The 15,703-nt window shown below is 43.2% G+C and overlaps 1 protein-coding gene across 1 annotated transcript in view; it reads right to left on the reverse strand.

The window, feature by feature from the left end:
- XRCC4 (X-ray repair cross complementing 4) overlaps positions 1-15,703 on the reverse strand; it is a 436,070-nt gene that overhangs the window by 122,418 nt on the left and 297,949 nt on the right. The window contains exon 7 of the mRNA XM_019516927.1: positions 7,656-7,800. Coding sequence (XP_019372472.1) covers positions 7,656-7,800 — 145 coding nt within the window. The remainder of the gene's footprint in view (positions 1-7,655; positions 7,801-15,703) is intronic.

The raw sequence follows: 15,703 nt of genomic DNA on the forward strand, positions 1-15,703 counted from the left end.
CTGGGCGCTGAGCCCCGCGGAGGGAGGTGGAGCAAATTTGGGGGTATCAAAGGGCTTGGCTGTATATTACAGGTTTGTTGGTGGGTTTAGGGTGATTGCTAGTTCTGTACAGATAAGGTGGTCTGTATTGTACCATTCTGGATAGTGACCATTGCGTTTAAAAAGGAAATGTTGGTGCTGGAGTATTCAAGAGAGAGTCACCCTGATGGAGGGGTGATGATTATTGAATTTCTGACGGAAATCAATCAGAAATCAATCACATTTTCTTAGGCACTCACGTTAAGTCCAATAAGACATTCTCACCAAATTATTCTAAAATCTTAGGGAAAATCCTGAAGTATTTACTTTGAATAATCAGATGATCATATAAATCTTGACAAATTCTTACTGATTGGGTGCATCTACACATGTGCTTTACTAGGAAGTTGACTTATTAGCTCTGCAGTAAGGCAGCACTTTTTTTGCTGAGTGTTTGTTTGGTGAGCTGTGTGTCTGAGGTGTGTCCTCTGAGAAGCTGGGAGTGACTGCTGAGTGAGTGCTGATTGTTGACTGTTGATTGCTGTGAGATTGTTGACTGCTGTGTTATTGCTGCCTGAGCCTGACAGAAGCCCAAACAAAGGGGCTGAGTCAGCCCAGGCCCAGAAGGGTATAAAAGGAGACACCCCAGGTGACCAGGGAGCCTGTGACCAGGGAGCCAATGAACAGGACTGCAAACATGGGAAGCAGTTTGCAAGCCAGGCCATGGGTAGTAACATAGCCTTTTACCACACAATTGCTCTTGGCCATGGTGGTGACTCGTTGTACCCACAGGCATCCCACCATCACTGAGACCTTCACCCATACAAAGCCCAAGGCCCTGGACTGGGGGAGCTGCCTGGCATGTCTGCTGGCAACTGAGCACCAGGACACCCCCCCTTGTGGGATGTGCTCCCTGGTGGAGTCTCTGGAGGGCTGGGTACAGGAGCTCGAGGAGGAGATACATCATGTTCACCATCAGGACCCACAAAGACTTCATTGATGGCTACTGCCAGACTGCTCCCCAGAAGAAGAGATGGAGATGGTAGCCAACGTGATGGCTAACCAAGAAGATCCACCCAGAGCAACCTGGAAGACAGTCACCTCACACTCCAGGGAACACAGGGCCAGAGCTGCTCCTCCCTTGGCCCTGCGCAACAGGTATGCTCCCCTCCCCACACGTGTGGAGGCTCCGATGGTGACAGCAGGAGAGGAGGAAGGTAAGCAGCTTGCTGCCACTGCCAAGAGGAGGTGAAAGTTGGTAGTGGTGGGGGACTCCCTCCTACAGAGGGACCCATCTACTGTCTAGACCCCCAAACCCATGAGGTCTGGTGCCTCCCAGGGGCTTGCATCCGAGATCCCGAGGCTTGTCCGGTCCTCCGACTACTACCCCATGCTCCTCATCCATGTGGGAACTAATGACACAACCAGGAGTAATCCAGATGGGGCCATGAGTGACTATAGGGTTCTGGAGGCTGGGCTCAAGAGGTTGGGAGCCAGGTAGTCTTTTCTTCTGTGCTCCCTGTTGTAGGCCATGGTCCCAGAAGGGAAGCATGCATCGAGGAACTGAACCAGCAACTCTGATGCTCGTGCCACCGAGAAGGCTTTGGATTCCTTGACCACAGTGCGCACTTCAGAGAAAGAGGACTCCTGGGATGGGATGGCATCCACCTCACGAGGCAAGGTAAGTCCCTGTTTGTAGTCAGGATGGCTGATCTTTTGGACAGGTCTTTAAACTAATATTGCTAGGGGATGGGGATACACAGATTCAAACACATCCAGGGACCAACATACAAGTAAACCCAGAAGATAGGGACACTGAGAGAGCCACTCTTGTGGGAGCTGAGGGAATAGTTCTCCATCAGCAGGACAGGAAGACGAGGGCCTCAGGAGGAACACTTGGGTGCCTATATACGAACATCAGGAGCATGGGGAACAAGCAGGAGGAGCTAGCCCTCCTACTCTCCAGTATGCATTATGATGTAGTAAGGATTAGAGAGACCTGGTGGGACTTCTCACATGACTGGAGTGTAACTATAGTGGGCTACACCTTGCATAGAAGGGACTGGGTGAGGAAGAAAGGTGGAGGCATTGCTTTCTATGTGAAAGAGCAATATATCTCCTTGGAGGCCAACATCGGCTCCAAAAATGGACAGCTTGCAACACTCTGGGTAAAGTTGCGGAAGGTGTGCAGCAAGAGAGACCTAACTGTAGGTGTATACTACAAACCACCAGACCAGGGGGAAGAACTCGATCTGGAGTTCACCTGAGAATTGACTGAGGCTGCATGTGCACATGACATGGTCATCATGGGTGATTTTAATTATCCAGACATCTCCTGGGAGGAACACTCAGCCTAGTTGGAATGGTTGCAATCCTTCCTGACCTGTGTTGAGGAGCTCTTCCTGACGCAAGAGGTGCATGGGCCAACCAGATGTGACACTCTACTAGAGTTGGTCCTGTCCAAAGGACATTACCTTGTGACCAACTTAAACACTGAAGGAAGTCTGGGCAACAGCGACCATGAAGCCATCATGCTCATTGTCCAACGTAAGGCAGACAAATCAGATAGTGGGACTGAAGTCTTGGACTTCAAAAATGCAAACTTCAATGAGCTTAGGTCACTAGTAAGGCAAACGCTGCAGGACCAGGGACTGAAGGCGAAAGATGTTCACAAAGAGAGGTTGTTTCTTAAGGACACAATCCTTGAAGCACAAAGGAAGTCCATTCCCATGTGGAGAAAAGGTAACAGAAGGGCTGGGAAGCCCTCTTGGCTAAACAAGGAGATCATAGTCCTGTTAAGAAAGACTTATAAACAATGGAAGCTCAGGGCAGGCCCCAAGGAGGACTATTTCATGATGGCCCGCATTTGCAGGGAACAGATAAGACAGGCTAAAGCAGTGACTGAACTTAGATTAGCAATGAAAATTAAGGACAACAAGAAGTCCTTCTTTAGGTATATAGGGAACAGGAGGAAAACAAATGGAAGTGTGAGGCCACTACTCAACAACTCAGGAGAGCCGGTTTCCAGCATCCAGGAGAAAGCTGAACTTCTGAATGACTACTTTGCCTCAGCCTTTCACCAGACTAAGGGGAAAACCACACCAGGTAGAGTAGAGGACAAGCACAGTAGGAATAATCGCCTTCCTACTATTGTTGTAGAATTTGTGTATGACCCATTAATAAAATTAGACATATACAAGTCAGCACGACTGGATGATCTTCATCCCAGAGTGCTGAAAAAGCTGGCTGAAGTCATTGCAGAATCCCTGATAAACATCCTCCACAACTCGTGGCGCTCTGGAGAAGTCCCTGAGGACTGAAAGGGGACCAGTGTTGTGCCCATCCACAAAAAGGGCAGGAGGGAGGGCCCAGGTAACTACAAGCCAATCAGCCTAACTTCCATCCTAGGGAAAATCTTAGAAAAGTTCATCAAGGAGTTTATGTGTGATAAGCTTGCAGAAGTTAAGATTCTGAATGACAGCCAGCATGGCTTCGTTGCAGGCAGGTCTTGCCTTACCAACCTCATGTCCTTCTATGGCCAGGTAACTGACCACCTGGACACAAGAGAATGGGTTGACATTGTATACCTAGACTTCCAAAAGGCCTCTGATCTAGTATTCCACGATGTCCTCACAAGAAAATTGGAGGACTGTAGGCTTAACTCTGAGACAGTCAGGTGGGTGAGACTCTGGCTGCAGGATAGGACCCAGAGAGTGGCAGTGAACGAATCTATGTCATCCTGGCAAGAAGTGGGCAGTAGTATCTCACAGGGGTTGGTGCTCAGTCCAGTACATTTTTACATCTTTATTAACATCTTTATTAAGAACTTTTTAAACATCTTTATTAACAATCTGGATGTGGGGGTAAAGATCTCGCTGGCCAGCTTCTCAGATGATACCAAGCTATGGGGGAGCATGGTCACGTTTGAAGACAGGCTACAGTTACAGGTGGACCTAGACAGGCTAGCAAGTTGGGCAGATTGGAATCTGATGAAGTTGAACGTCGAGAAATGTAAAGTGCTCTACCTCGGGAAAACCAACCCCCAGCACACCTATAGGCGTGGTGGCACCAAACTGACTAGCACCACAAATGAAAGGGACCCGGAAGTAATAACAGACCACAGTATGAATATGAGCTGGCAGTGTGATGCTGTAGCCAGTAGGGCAAATAATACTCTGGCATGCATCAATCAATGCATCTCCAGCAAAGTCAAGGAGGTGTTTCTTCTGCTCTACTTAGCACTGGTGAGACCACAGCTGGAGTACTGCATCCCAAGTCCCTCAGCCTCTCCTTGTAAGGCTTGTTCTCTTGGCCTTTGATCATGTGAGTGGCTCTCCTTTGGACTCTCTCAAGCTTATCCACATCCCTCCTGAAGTGGGGAGCCCAAAACTGTATGCAGTACTCCAGCTGTGGCCTCACTAAGGCTGAGTAAAGCAGGAGCATAATCTTTGGGTCCAGCATACTTCCTGCCTATGGCAGGGGGGCTGGACTCGATGATCTTGTGAGGTCCCTTCCAGCCCCTATTGTCTATGAAAATCTATGAAATCTCCGAAATGGTCTGGCCCCTGGGTACCTGAGGGACTTTCTTCTTCTCCCTTATGTTCCATTGCAATACCTGAAGTCAACTAAGAGCAACATCTTGTGGTCAATCAAGAACCCTAAGTCTTTTTTGGCCATGATGCTAGTGAGCACAGCACTGCTGAGCCTATGAATATGATGCTTGTTTTTCCTCCCATCAGGTTTTGGTCCTTGTGAGCCTGTACAGATTGGCCTGTATCCCCAGTCTGTCCTCCAGTGAGACTACCTTCCCCCATAATTTATTGGGGAAACTATGCCAGTCCACATCTGATGTCCATATCCAGATCATTAATGAAGATGTTTAAGAGTACTGGCCCAAGCACTGAGCCCTAAGGGACACCGCTGGTCACCTTGTGCCATATTGATTTGCTTCCATCAATTAATACTCTTTGGGTCCAAACCTGGAGCCAGTTCCCCAGCCATTGGACCCTGAGATGGTTGAGGCCACAGTTCCCCAGCTTAACCATGAGGACATCATGGGAGACCTTGTCAAAGGCATTCTTGAAATCCAGATATATGACAGCAACCTCATTTCCCTTGTCCAGGCAATGTATCACCTGATCATAGAAGGAGACAAGGCTGGTTAGGCTAGACCTTCCAGCAACAAAGCCATGCTGGCTGGCACTCAGAAACTCGCCTTCCATTAGTCTGTTGCTGATGGAACCTTTGATGATTTTCTCCAGGATCTTTCCAGGGATTGGTGTGTAATTCATTGGATCGTCTTTCCTTCCTTTCTTGAAGATTGGGACCACAATGGCCTTTTTTACAGCCTTCTGGTACCTCTCCCAAGCACCATGAGTTCTCAGATATCTTAGTCATAGGGCGTGCTATGATGTCTGCCAGCTCCTTCAGGACTCTCTGGTACATTCTGTTTGGGCCTGTAGACTTATGGATGTCGAGCCTCTCAAGGTGTTCCCTCACTTGATCTATGTCAGTTGTGGGCCCTCCTCTTGCCCCCTGGATGCTTTGCATCCTGTCTGACAGGGTGACCCAAAAATCACCCAACAAGCTATTGAGAGCTGGTGCAAATTCTGAAGCATTGGAGTTGCATACCTCTGGCAACCTATCACTGTGAGAAGAAATGCTGCTGTATTCTGCACCATCTGCAGCTTCTGGACAGTCTTCAATGACAGCTACAGATATGTAGTGCACATTGCAGTACATATATACTACAGAGTAAAGGTGATAGAGTATGAGTTGGAAGATTACTTGTCATATCAGAAACCCGAATCATTCAGATTAACAGAAGTTAAAAACCTTGCATCTCTTCTAACTTGCTATAGAGATATGTCTTGGAATCATCCCCCTTCCCCCACACCAACCCCCCACCAAAAAACAAAAACCCACCAACCAACTAACCCACCAACCAACCAAGAAAAGGGACTGTCTTTTTCTTTTTGGGATTTGGTTTAATTTAAAGAAAACAGAAAAGAATAAAATAACTTAAGAAACGTCAGGTTTTGGTTGCTAACATTCCTCCCCAGAGGACAGCTAGGTTCAAACTGCAGATCCTCTTTCTTCCAGAGCATCACTCTGTGTATCTTTATATTCAATCAGCTGTGACTAGAACCACTCATTTTCCCCCAAGAATATCTATACCTAGCAACAGGGTGGGATGTTTCAGGCTAGTCTGTTTCAATGTAATTCTGACTTTTGCTATCATGATTGTATATAGCCAAACACCAGAATTATCCAACCCAGTGTTCAGGAATTTAAAAGAGCAGAGAGGCAGAATTTGGGTTCATTCTTGATGACCATTAAAAGTAATAATATATTTTAGATATAAAATTGGATTTTAAACTTAAACATGCTAATTGGCATCCAGCATAACAATACATCAAATTAGGTTATTTTCTTGCTGATTTAAAACAGCAAATCTCTCTAATCACAGCAAATGTCTTTATAGTCTACTTGTTCCCCTGTCTACTTAGACAGCTCATTATTTATTGGATATCACAGACAAAAGGGCAAAATTAATATTTTCAAAATTCATTTACTACAGAACTTGAAAAAATATCATTTTTTGAAGCAAACAGCACCAATCATTTTCAAACCCCCTAAGGGAATTCCCATATATAATTTCATACCCCTAAGACTATGCGAAAATGTTTCCATGAGTCAGTAACAATATTAAAGGAAACAATTCCACATTTAGAAACAGTATCTCGAGGCATGGTTCTTTAACTGTGCATCACTATGTCAAAGGAAGATCGGCACGAAGGCTAAACCAGTTGGTATAATAGGATACTACTGACAATTAAAACTATGTTTTGCTTCAGAATCACCACTAGACATGTCTGTTTTCTCCTAGCTCTAGAAAAGAGTTTGAGACTTGCAAGTGATATTATATGATAAACAGATGAAACCTCAACCTAAATGAGAAGCCCCAGAAATGACTCTTTAACTGCTATCTGCCAGTTGAGTGGATAAAAAACAGAATTAGAAAATTCAAATGAAAGACATTTTCTGGTAAAGAACAAGAGAAGTCATAGAAAGAGGAGCCAAAAAGGGCAAGCATATTAGAATAAAAAAGTTTAAACTTATTTGTAGGATTCTTGATTTAAAACAAATAAACAAAAACAAGTTTTAGTGGGTTCTTATCTGAACTAGTTTACATATCCCTACTGAAGACGCAACATTATAAATATACTCGTAATGCTATTCTTTTCTCTTATGTGAGTTTATGTTCCCATTTTAATTTATCTTCGTTTCAAGAACTTTCTTTTTTTCTTGCATATTATAGAGCAACTAGCATACTCAATTTTAGGTATTACACTATTTGTTGGAACCAGCGGAAACCATTTAAAGAAAAATACTCTACATTTTTACAGATAAATCAAGATTAAGGCCTCATTTTTTCTTACCTTAATTTTGTCTCATCATTTTATGGGTGTAAAATATTACCAATGGGTGCTAATGATGGTACAAAATGGAACTCGGGCATTTTTGCAAGCTTCTACTACTGTACCATAAAATGCAATTAAAAATGAGAACTTTTTTCATTCATAGAGAGAGAAATAAAATAACATGACTTGCATAAACTTTAAACCCTTTCTTACTTTTTGTTTACTTGCAGATCTGTCTCATGTGTAGCCATTTTCAGTCCTGTTCCAGCAGTCGTTAGAGCCCTTTGTCTCCGCTTTCTGCTTGGAGCTATATCAACCATGTCTGGGCTGTTTAAAAGGGAATCCCTTCTTTCTGTACCTGCCAAAATATAAGGAAAGAGAACAAAAATTGACAAGATGCCCAAAGAAACAACTTTAAAATAAAATTACACCTTTGTGTATCAGGAACTATGCTGATAACATGCTCAGAAACCACAGTAATGACCATTATGATGACCTAAATGGACAGAAAAGGAAATGGCAGTTACCAACAAAGGAGTGCAGACAGGACCAGAAGCAAGAATATATGATTTCCCATCCTGTTTCTGCCACATGTTTGCTTTCTAGCTTTAGATTTTGTCTATGTCCCATGCATTCTGTCTCTAAAAAAAGGATCATCTCCACACACCTAACTCACAAGCAGACTATAGAAATTACTGAAATTATTGGTAAGGGACAGCTCTTTAGAGAAGCTAAAGGAGTCAAGAAAGAACATCTTAATATCTGGAAAGTAGCAGTGCCTATAAGATTTTGGTGTGCAAAGACCAGTAGAGAGTTTTGCTTTGGTGTTATCCTGTTCCCGATGTGTTCATGAGTAAAAAACCTCCAGTGTTGGGGAAGTGCTGTCAGTTAGACACTAAGGAGACTCAGGAATGCGACTGAGCAGAGGTATTCATCAATCATGCTTTTCCAGATCTATGATTTGATACTTTTCCCAGATCACTCCCATGTAAAAATCCTTAGGGCCAATGGATCTTCTTGATGTCATGATACAAGAAATGAGGACTGACTGACAGCCAGGGAGACTTTGGCTGTGTGCCCCAAGGTATTGTCCCTAACTAACAAACTAATCCAGATCTCTAGATAACTGTTCATCAAGGTGAAGTGAACTAGCATATTGAAGGCACCATGCCAATCTGCCATCCCCGCAATCCAATATATTGACTTAGTTTCCTGACAATTCTCCTGGTACTTAAACTATTCTATCCCTTGAGATGCAGAAGCAGTGATAGCTTCAAACTGAGCTGGAGATTTAGATTTGTTGGTAACAGGAAAGCGAATTCATTAACAGAATTTCCAATTTCCTTCATCAAAGCAGTAACATGCCTGTATAACATCACAACTCTTATGCTTCATTGTTGACATTTGTCAGCCTGTGCTTCAGCTGAAGCTTTCTTTCCCACTAGTGGTCCAGAAACTACAGGTATCAGCCTTAACTCAGTAAACATATATTAGTAGATCAATTAAATTCCAAAGTGAATTAGGGATGTATTTGGTAGTCGTGTTGCTCTGAATCATACAATCATAGAAGTAGGGTCGGAAGGGACCTTGTAGATTCTCAAGTCCGACCCCCCGCCTGGGCGGGAGAAAAACTGGACTCAAATGAGTCCAGCCAGGTAGGCATCAAGCCTCTTCTTAAAGATTCCCAGGGTAGGAGCCAGCACCACTTCCCTTGGAAGTTGGTTCCAGATCCTAGCCGCCCTAACTGTGAAGTAGTTCTTGTGGATGTCTAATCTAAACCTACTCTCCAATAATTTGTGTCCATTATTCCTTGTCATGCCAGGGGGCGCTAGGGGAAACAGTGTCCCCCCCAAACCCTTCTGGTCCCCCCTAGTGAGTTTATAGATAGTCACCAGGTCCCCCCTCAGCCTTCTCTTGTGAAGGCTGAACAGGTTTAGGTCCCGCAGTCTTTCATTGTAGGGTCTGCCCTGTTGTCCCCGGATCATGCGGGTGGCCCTCCTCTGGACCCTTTCAATGTTGTCCACATCCCTCCTGAAATGGGGTGCACAGAACTGGACACAATACTCCAGCTGTGGCCTGACCAGTGTCACATAGAGGGGGAGGATTACCTCCCTGGCTCTACTTGAGACGCACCTGTGGATGCACAACAAGGTCCAGTTAGCCCTGCTGAGATTAAAAGAAATGCAAAAATCTAGAATTCTTGGTTCAGAGGTGATACCTTTTATTAAACCAACTAAGACATTGCAAAATAAAGTACATTTTTCTGCAAATTTTTTGACTCACACGCCTGCCATCAGGCTCAGGGAAAGTTAAAGATGGTAAAAAGTCCCCATATGTACGATTTCTTACATATGGGGACTTTTTACCATCTTTAACTTTCCCTGAGCCTGATGATGGGCGTGCGAGCCTGAAAGTTCGCAGAAAAAAATATTTTTGTTTTGCAATTTCGCAGTTGGTCTAATAAAAATTGAATTAATGCACTGTAACATTTTATGATGGATATAAAAAAAAAAATTCCTCCCTCAACTGTGATTACTGATTTTTGAAGTAGCATGATCCACCCACCGAGATTCTCTTCTATAAATTTTAATATACAAAAAGTAGTGATCACCATCCCATAACTCACTGGTGGCATGTCCTCCAATGCTGCTTCCAGCCACTTGAAATTAAAAGGTTGAAACATTAAAAATTAAAAAGTGAAAAAAGAGAGCAAGAGAGGAAATTACAATGTTGCCCCTAGCATCTCTTGCTCAGCAGTGTTGCCCAATGGCCTGCAAAAGTTCGGTACCACTAATACATACACACAGTAGTTGTGTCTATGTTTTCTTCCAGGCTTTCAAAATGTTCCTGTACACTTTCATTTAGCATGCATATTTTTAAATTTAGAAACTTCAACCATCTGGAATTTTTAAGATACTGACATCCAAAATAGATTGATTTTTCAGCTGAAATGCAACAAAGAAGTGACTGGGGCCATGGAGAGGCATTCATTTCTAGAAAGACCACTTGGGAATTAGAGTGTACATGTCCCAGCCCTCTGGCTAGAAAGCTACACAGCTGAGCTCGCCAGCCAGGTGACACTAGAAAATTGTACCCTAGGTCACCCCTGCTTTTAAGAGAGCCCCTTGATCAGCAACTTGCCTGGAAAGGGGGAAAGCTGTCAATAGGTAATTGGCAGCTGCTGAAAAGCAGCAGTTTCCACAAAGTCCCAGGAGAATGGCCCCTTTCCAGTCCACAAACCAGCTGACTCACGAGGATCCATTATCCCATAGCAGGAACCCTCCTGGTTCCCACTGCAGAAGAATAGTCCTCTCTCTGTGTACTCTTTTGGGCCAAACCAGAGGACTGCATGGGAGTGCCCCTGGGGCTGGAACCCTCCCAGAGCCCCAGAAAAATGCTTCCCCTCTTTACCTGACAAATCACGAGCTGGATAGGATGGGGAGTGTTCTCCTGTGGCCAGATCCCACCCAGAGCTCTGGTTGCCTCAAAGGAAGACTGGTCCTTGCCCCGCTCCCTGCCTCCCTCCTCTACGTTGACCTGGAAGAGTATGGGGGTGGGAGGCAGCTATGCCCAAGGCAGCAACCCTTATGTTTGATAACTTGTGCTAAAATGGCTGAGGTAAAACCTCGGCTCTCATTTTAGGCATTAGTCCACTCAGTATAGCGTACATAAAAGGTGAGGTCTTATGTGCACTAAATCTTGAAAACATGCTAGTTACATAGTTCACATGCCTATGTACCCTACCTTAATCATTAGTGAAAATGATAGTTATTAACTCTAATAATAAAACATCTATAAACAAATATACACAATTTACTGTTTACTGAATTGATATTTAAAACAGTTTGCCTAATGCTCATATTAACCACATACAGTTCATCCAAACTTTAGCTGGTAAAATTATTTCCTTTGCTTGTCAATATGCATAAATTGTGACCTGTCTAGACATCAAATGAATCAATTTAATTTTATTACTGTAACTCTTGTTCTCCCTTGCTTCTATTCCTGTCTCATGTTGCTTGCTGTCTCTTATATCCAGTACTGCTATGGAGTGAGGACTGTAGTTTTTTCTGTGTGTTTGGTAATTAAGCTAACACACTTGGATGCCACATAAATAATGTCTCTCTGTGTTTACATCTGCATAACGTATAGAAGCAAACAGTAAATTTAGGCTCATACTCAACATTGCTGATGCTATAGGGGTAATTTTATTTGCTTTACACCGAAGTCCAATTGAATCTTGTAAAAGTGATGTGAATATGGTTTACGTGCATTACTAGCATAGTACATTTACATGTAAATTCCAGGTTGACAGAGAACTTTAGTCCCTGTAATTGAATGCAGTTTTGCTATAGACATTTTAGACTGTCATGTTTAAAGAAAACGTTTTTCTATGATCTCTCAAAGCAAAACAGAACTATTCACCTAGTGAGTTCATTTTGAACAATTAACAAAATAAGCAGCAATTTCTCCTTAAGAATAATATTTCTAATTCCTAATAATAAATTGGAATAATATTTATAACTTGGATTGCACACAAGGTTATTTCATGATGAGAAGAAGGCTGGCTTATAGATTATATTACGCTGAAGCATGCTTTTAAGCCAAAGCAATGAATTAACTTTAAAGCTAGAACTGGTAATTGAAACATTGTAGTATATATATTTTGAAATGCAAACTATGAAACACCGTAACACATCTTCAAATGCATACCTATTTCTGCTGCCCAAATCTAACCACCCACATAGGTTCTTAATCTGCATACAGGACCTCCACTTAATGCAGGAGGTATACGATCCCACTAGAGGAAATGCCTTGCTGGACTTGATGTTAGCTACAGGGGATGACCTGGTGGGGAATCGGCAGGTACAAGTTGTCGGTAAGACAAACACCTTGCTGGGGTCATTTGACCCCAGTACTCTTTCCTGCCATGGCAGGGGGTCAGACTTGATGATTTGCTCAGGTCCCTTCCGACCCTACTAACTATGAAACTACGAAACCTAGGGGATAGTGACCATTCTTTGATTGAATTCACTACCTGGTAAAAGGTGGGTAAACTAACCAGCAGGGGTGAAGTGCTAGACTTCAGAAAGGCTAACTTCAGTGTGCTCAGGAGATTAGTTAGTGAGGCATTAAAGCTCAAGTTCATTGGTGAAATGGGGGTCCAAGAAGGGTGGTCATTCCTCAAGGGAGCAATCCTATGGGTGCAGAAGGAGACAATCCCTTGTGACCCCAACATCTATGAATCTACGAAACTATGAATTACATTCATGTGTGTGAAATCATGAGTTCTGGCTGAGAAGCACAGGAATATCAAGCAAATATATTGTTTAGTCCTCAAGAAACATGTATGTGGTACAACTGGGAATGATTTTTAATGTCAAAGTATTTTTTCATTCTGCTCACCTTCCCTCCAAGATTTTACTGCCATCATTAACTGAGGGGTCAGTTGACTTCAGCAGTGTTACTACTCCTTATTCTTTTTTTTTTCTTTACTATAAACAAGGGTGAGCAATGTTACCATTTTGTTAACAGGCACAAGTTTCAGTACAAAAGAGATTATTAAAATTTATGAAGTAAATCATCCAACTTACCCTGAAAAACCATCTTATATACACTGAAAAGGAAAGTGGTTCTTAGTACACATTGTAAAGCTGACATATCAACTGCTACAAGTACAGAGAGGTAGTTAGTGATGTGAGCCTGCTGTCAGGCAGACAACAAAGTAGATTTGCACATTAAAAGCTAACTATATGAGAGATGCATAAGCTTTAGGAAGCCACAACTTAATTCACTGGATGCTAAGAAGGGATTGCTACAAAAGATGGAATTAATGAGAGAATAAGGTGGTAAAGGGTTATTCAGGCTATTAGGTAATTTATGTGCTAATAAGTTAATAGATCTTAACAAAATATACCATTTCCTAATGCTTCCCCTTTGTAAAATAGAGATTATTGTGTGCTGTGCTTATGTGTGGGTCTAGTGGCAGTTCAGAATCATAGAAGATTATTATGGAAAACAACTTAAGATGAAACCCCATAATCTTCTTCCTAGCTTGGGAGAGCCAAAATGCAATGAAATCACTGCAATTCTGATGTGTGCAGAAAGATTGCTCTTATTTGGGGTTTTGCTATCCTTTGTGTGACATGAAGTCAAGTTCCACAATGGTATCAGGCAGAATGAACAAGGGAGTCCTAGAACATAACCTATATCTGGTCTGAGAATGGCATGAATCCAATGGTTATAAAACCCAAGATGAGCTCTACTTCATGTGCCATGCTAAAATTCAGAAAGTGTGAATGAGTACATCTGTACTACCACAAAACACACAATGGTAAATAGAAATCAGGAGAGAAAATGAACAGAAAAATTATAGCATGCTTGAATGAATGCAAGTAGGAGCCACATCTAGGCTGCAGCAATACCCCATGCCCAACCTACAGGTATAAGGGAAGATTCTATTCCCCTAACTGACTGATTACATTCACTTGGGCTTTAAGTTGGATGCATAAAATTTTTCTCCTTGTTTAAAATGCAAACCTCTCAATGTGCTCCTATGGCACGCATTTCACTAGCATTAAGATGAATAGCTGTAATTATTGTATTACTCTATTATTATTTAGATCTTCTTAAATTATTTAAACTTTTAAATGCTTCTGGAAACTTTGTGAGTGGTAGTATACAAAATAAAGCTTTACTATGTATGTTAGCATATAAACAGGAGTATCATAGAATCAATGGACCAGAAGGGACCTGCAAGATAAAGTCTGGTCCCCTGCCATAGGCAGGATGTTAATGAGCTCAAACTAGCTCAACAAGGTGCTTACTCAACCTCCTCTTGAACACCTCCAAGGATGGTGACCGCACCACCTCTGCTAGGTGTATGTTCCAGGTTCTAGTTACCCTTATGGAGAAGTTCTTCCTTACGTCCAACCTAAATCTCCCCTCTATTAGTTTGTGACCATTCGTCCTCATCCTCCCAAGGGGTGCTTTCCTGAAGAGTTGCTCCTCCAGATCTTGGTGCTCCCCCTTGACATACTTGTAGGTGGCTATTATGTCACTTCTCAGCCTCCTCTTACTCAGAGTGAACAAGCCTGGTTCCCAAAGTCTCTCCTCATAGGCCTATCCTCCAGGCCCCTAATCATGTGGGTGGCCCTTCTCTGCACCCTCTCGGGATTATCCACATCCTTCTTGAAGTGCGGTGCCCAAAGCTGGACACAATTGTAACCTCACCACCGCTGAGTAGAGAGGGAGAAGCACCTCCCTGGATCTGTTGGCAACACATCAGCTGATGCACGTCAGAGTTCTATTTGCCCTGCTGGCAACTTCATCATGCTGTTGGCTCATATTCATCTTCTGGTTGATTGTGACCCCCGGGTCCTGTTCAGATGCTGTGCCAGCCAGTGGGCTACCACCTATCCTATAGTTGTGGCAAAGGTTCTTCCTAGCCAGATGAAGGACCCTGCATTTTTCCCTGTTGAACCTCATCTGACTCCATTCAGCCAATAGAACCAGTCTATTAAGGTCATCCTGGATCCTTGTCCTATCCTCTGTTGTGCCTGCATTTCCCCACAGCGATATTATCTGCAAACTTAATCATAGAGCATTCCACCCCTCATCCAAATTATTAATATATATGTTAAAAAGCATGGGTCCAAGCAGCGATCCCTGTGGGACACTACTGGAGACAGCCTTCCAAGATGACGCCGTTCCATCGATTACAGCTCTTTGGGACCGGTCTCTAAGTCAGTTATTCACCCACCTCACTGTAGGCTGGTCCAATTGATCCCATTTTGTTTCATAATTCCCTATGTCCTGTAGTGATACAAGTAATTTTTAAACTAGACCAGGTGAATATATTCAAGCAAGGTGCACAGCCACAGACATTTTTAAGTTTTGGATCCACATGGATCACAGGGGAAGCAATAACTTCTAATACAGAAAGATTGTGGTTAACATTTGTGGTAGATAGGAGTATAAATTGGAAAACTGTAACAGTACAGTAAAACTTCATGAATCTGGATCTCACAAATCCGCTAGTCTCAGAAATTCGGCATTGGAGTGGCTGTTCCAGTACCGGCTGCCACCCACTGCCCCTGGATGTGGAGGGGAAAGCTTGCATGAGGCAACTGCTGCTACCATTAACCACCCCATGCTGCACATGGCTGCTCAGGGATCGCCCGCTGCTAACCCATCCCCTCCCCACTCTGTGAGCAGCCACCACCTGGATTTCAGAAATCCGGGATTTTCAGATATCTGGC

Source organism: Gavialis gangeticus, unplaced genomic scaffold, assembly GCF_001723915.1.
Source record: "Gavialis gangeticus isolate Ggan-Ray unplaced genomic scaffold, GavGan_comp1, whole genome shotgun sequence".
NCBI classification, from domain to species: Eukaryota; Metazoa; Chordata; order Crocodylia; family Gavialidae; genus Gavialis; species Gavialis gangeticus.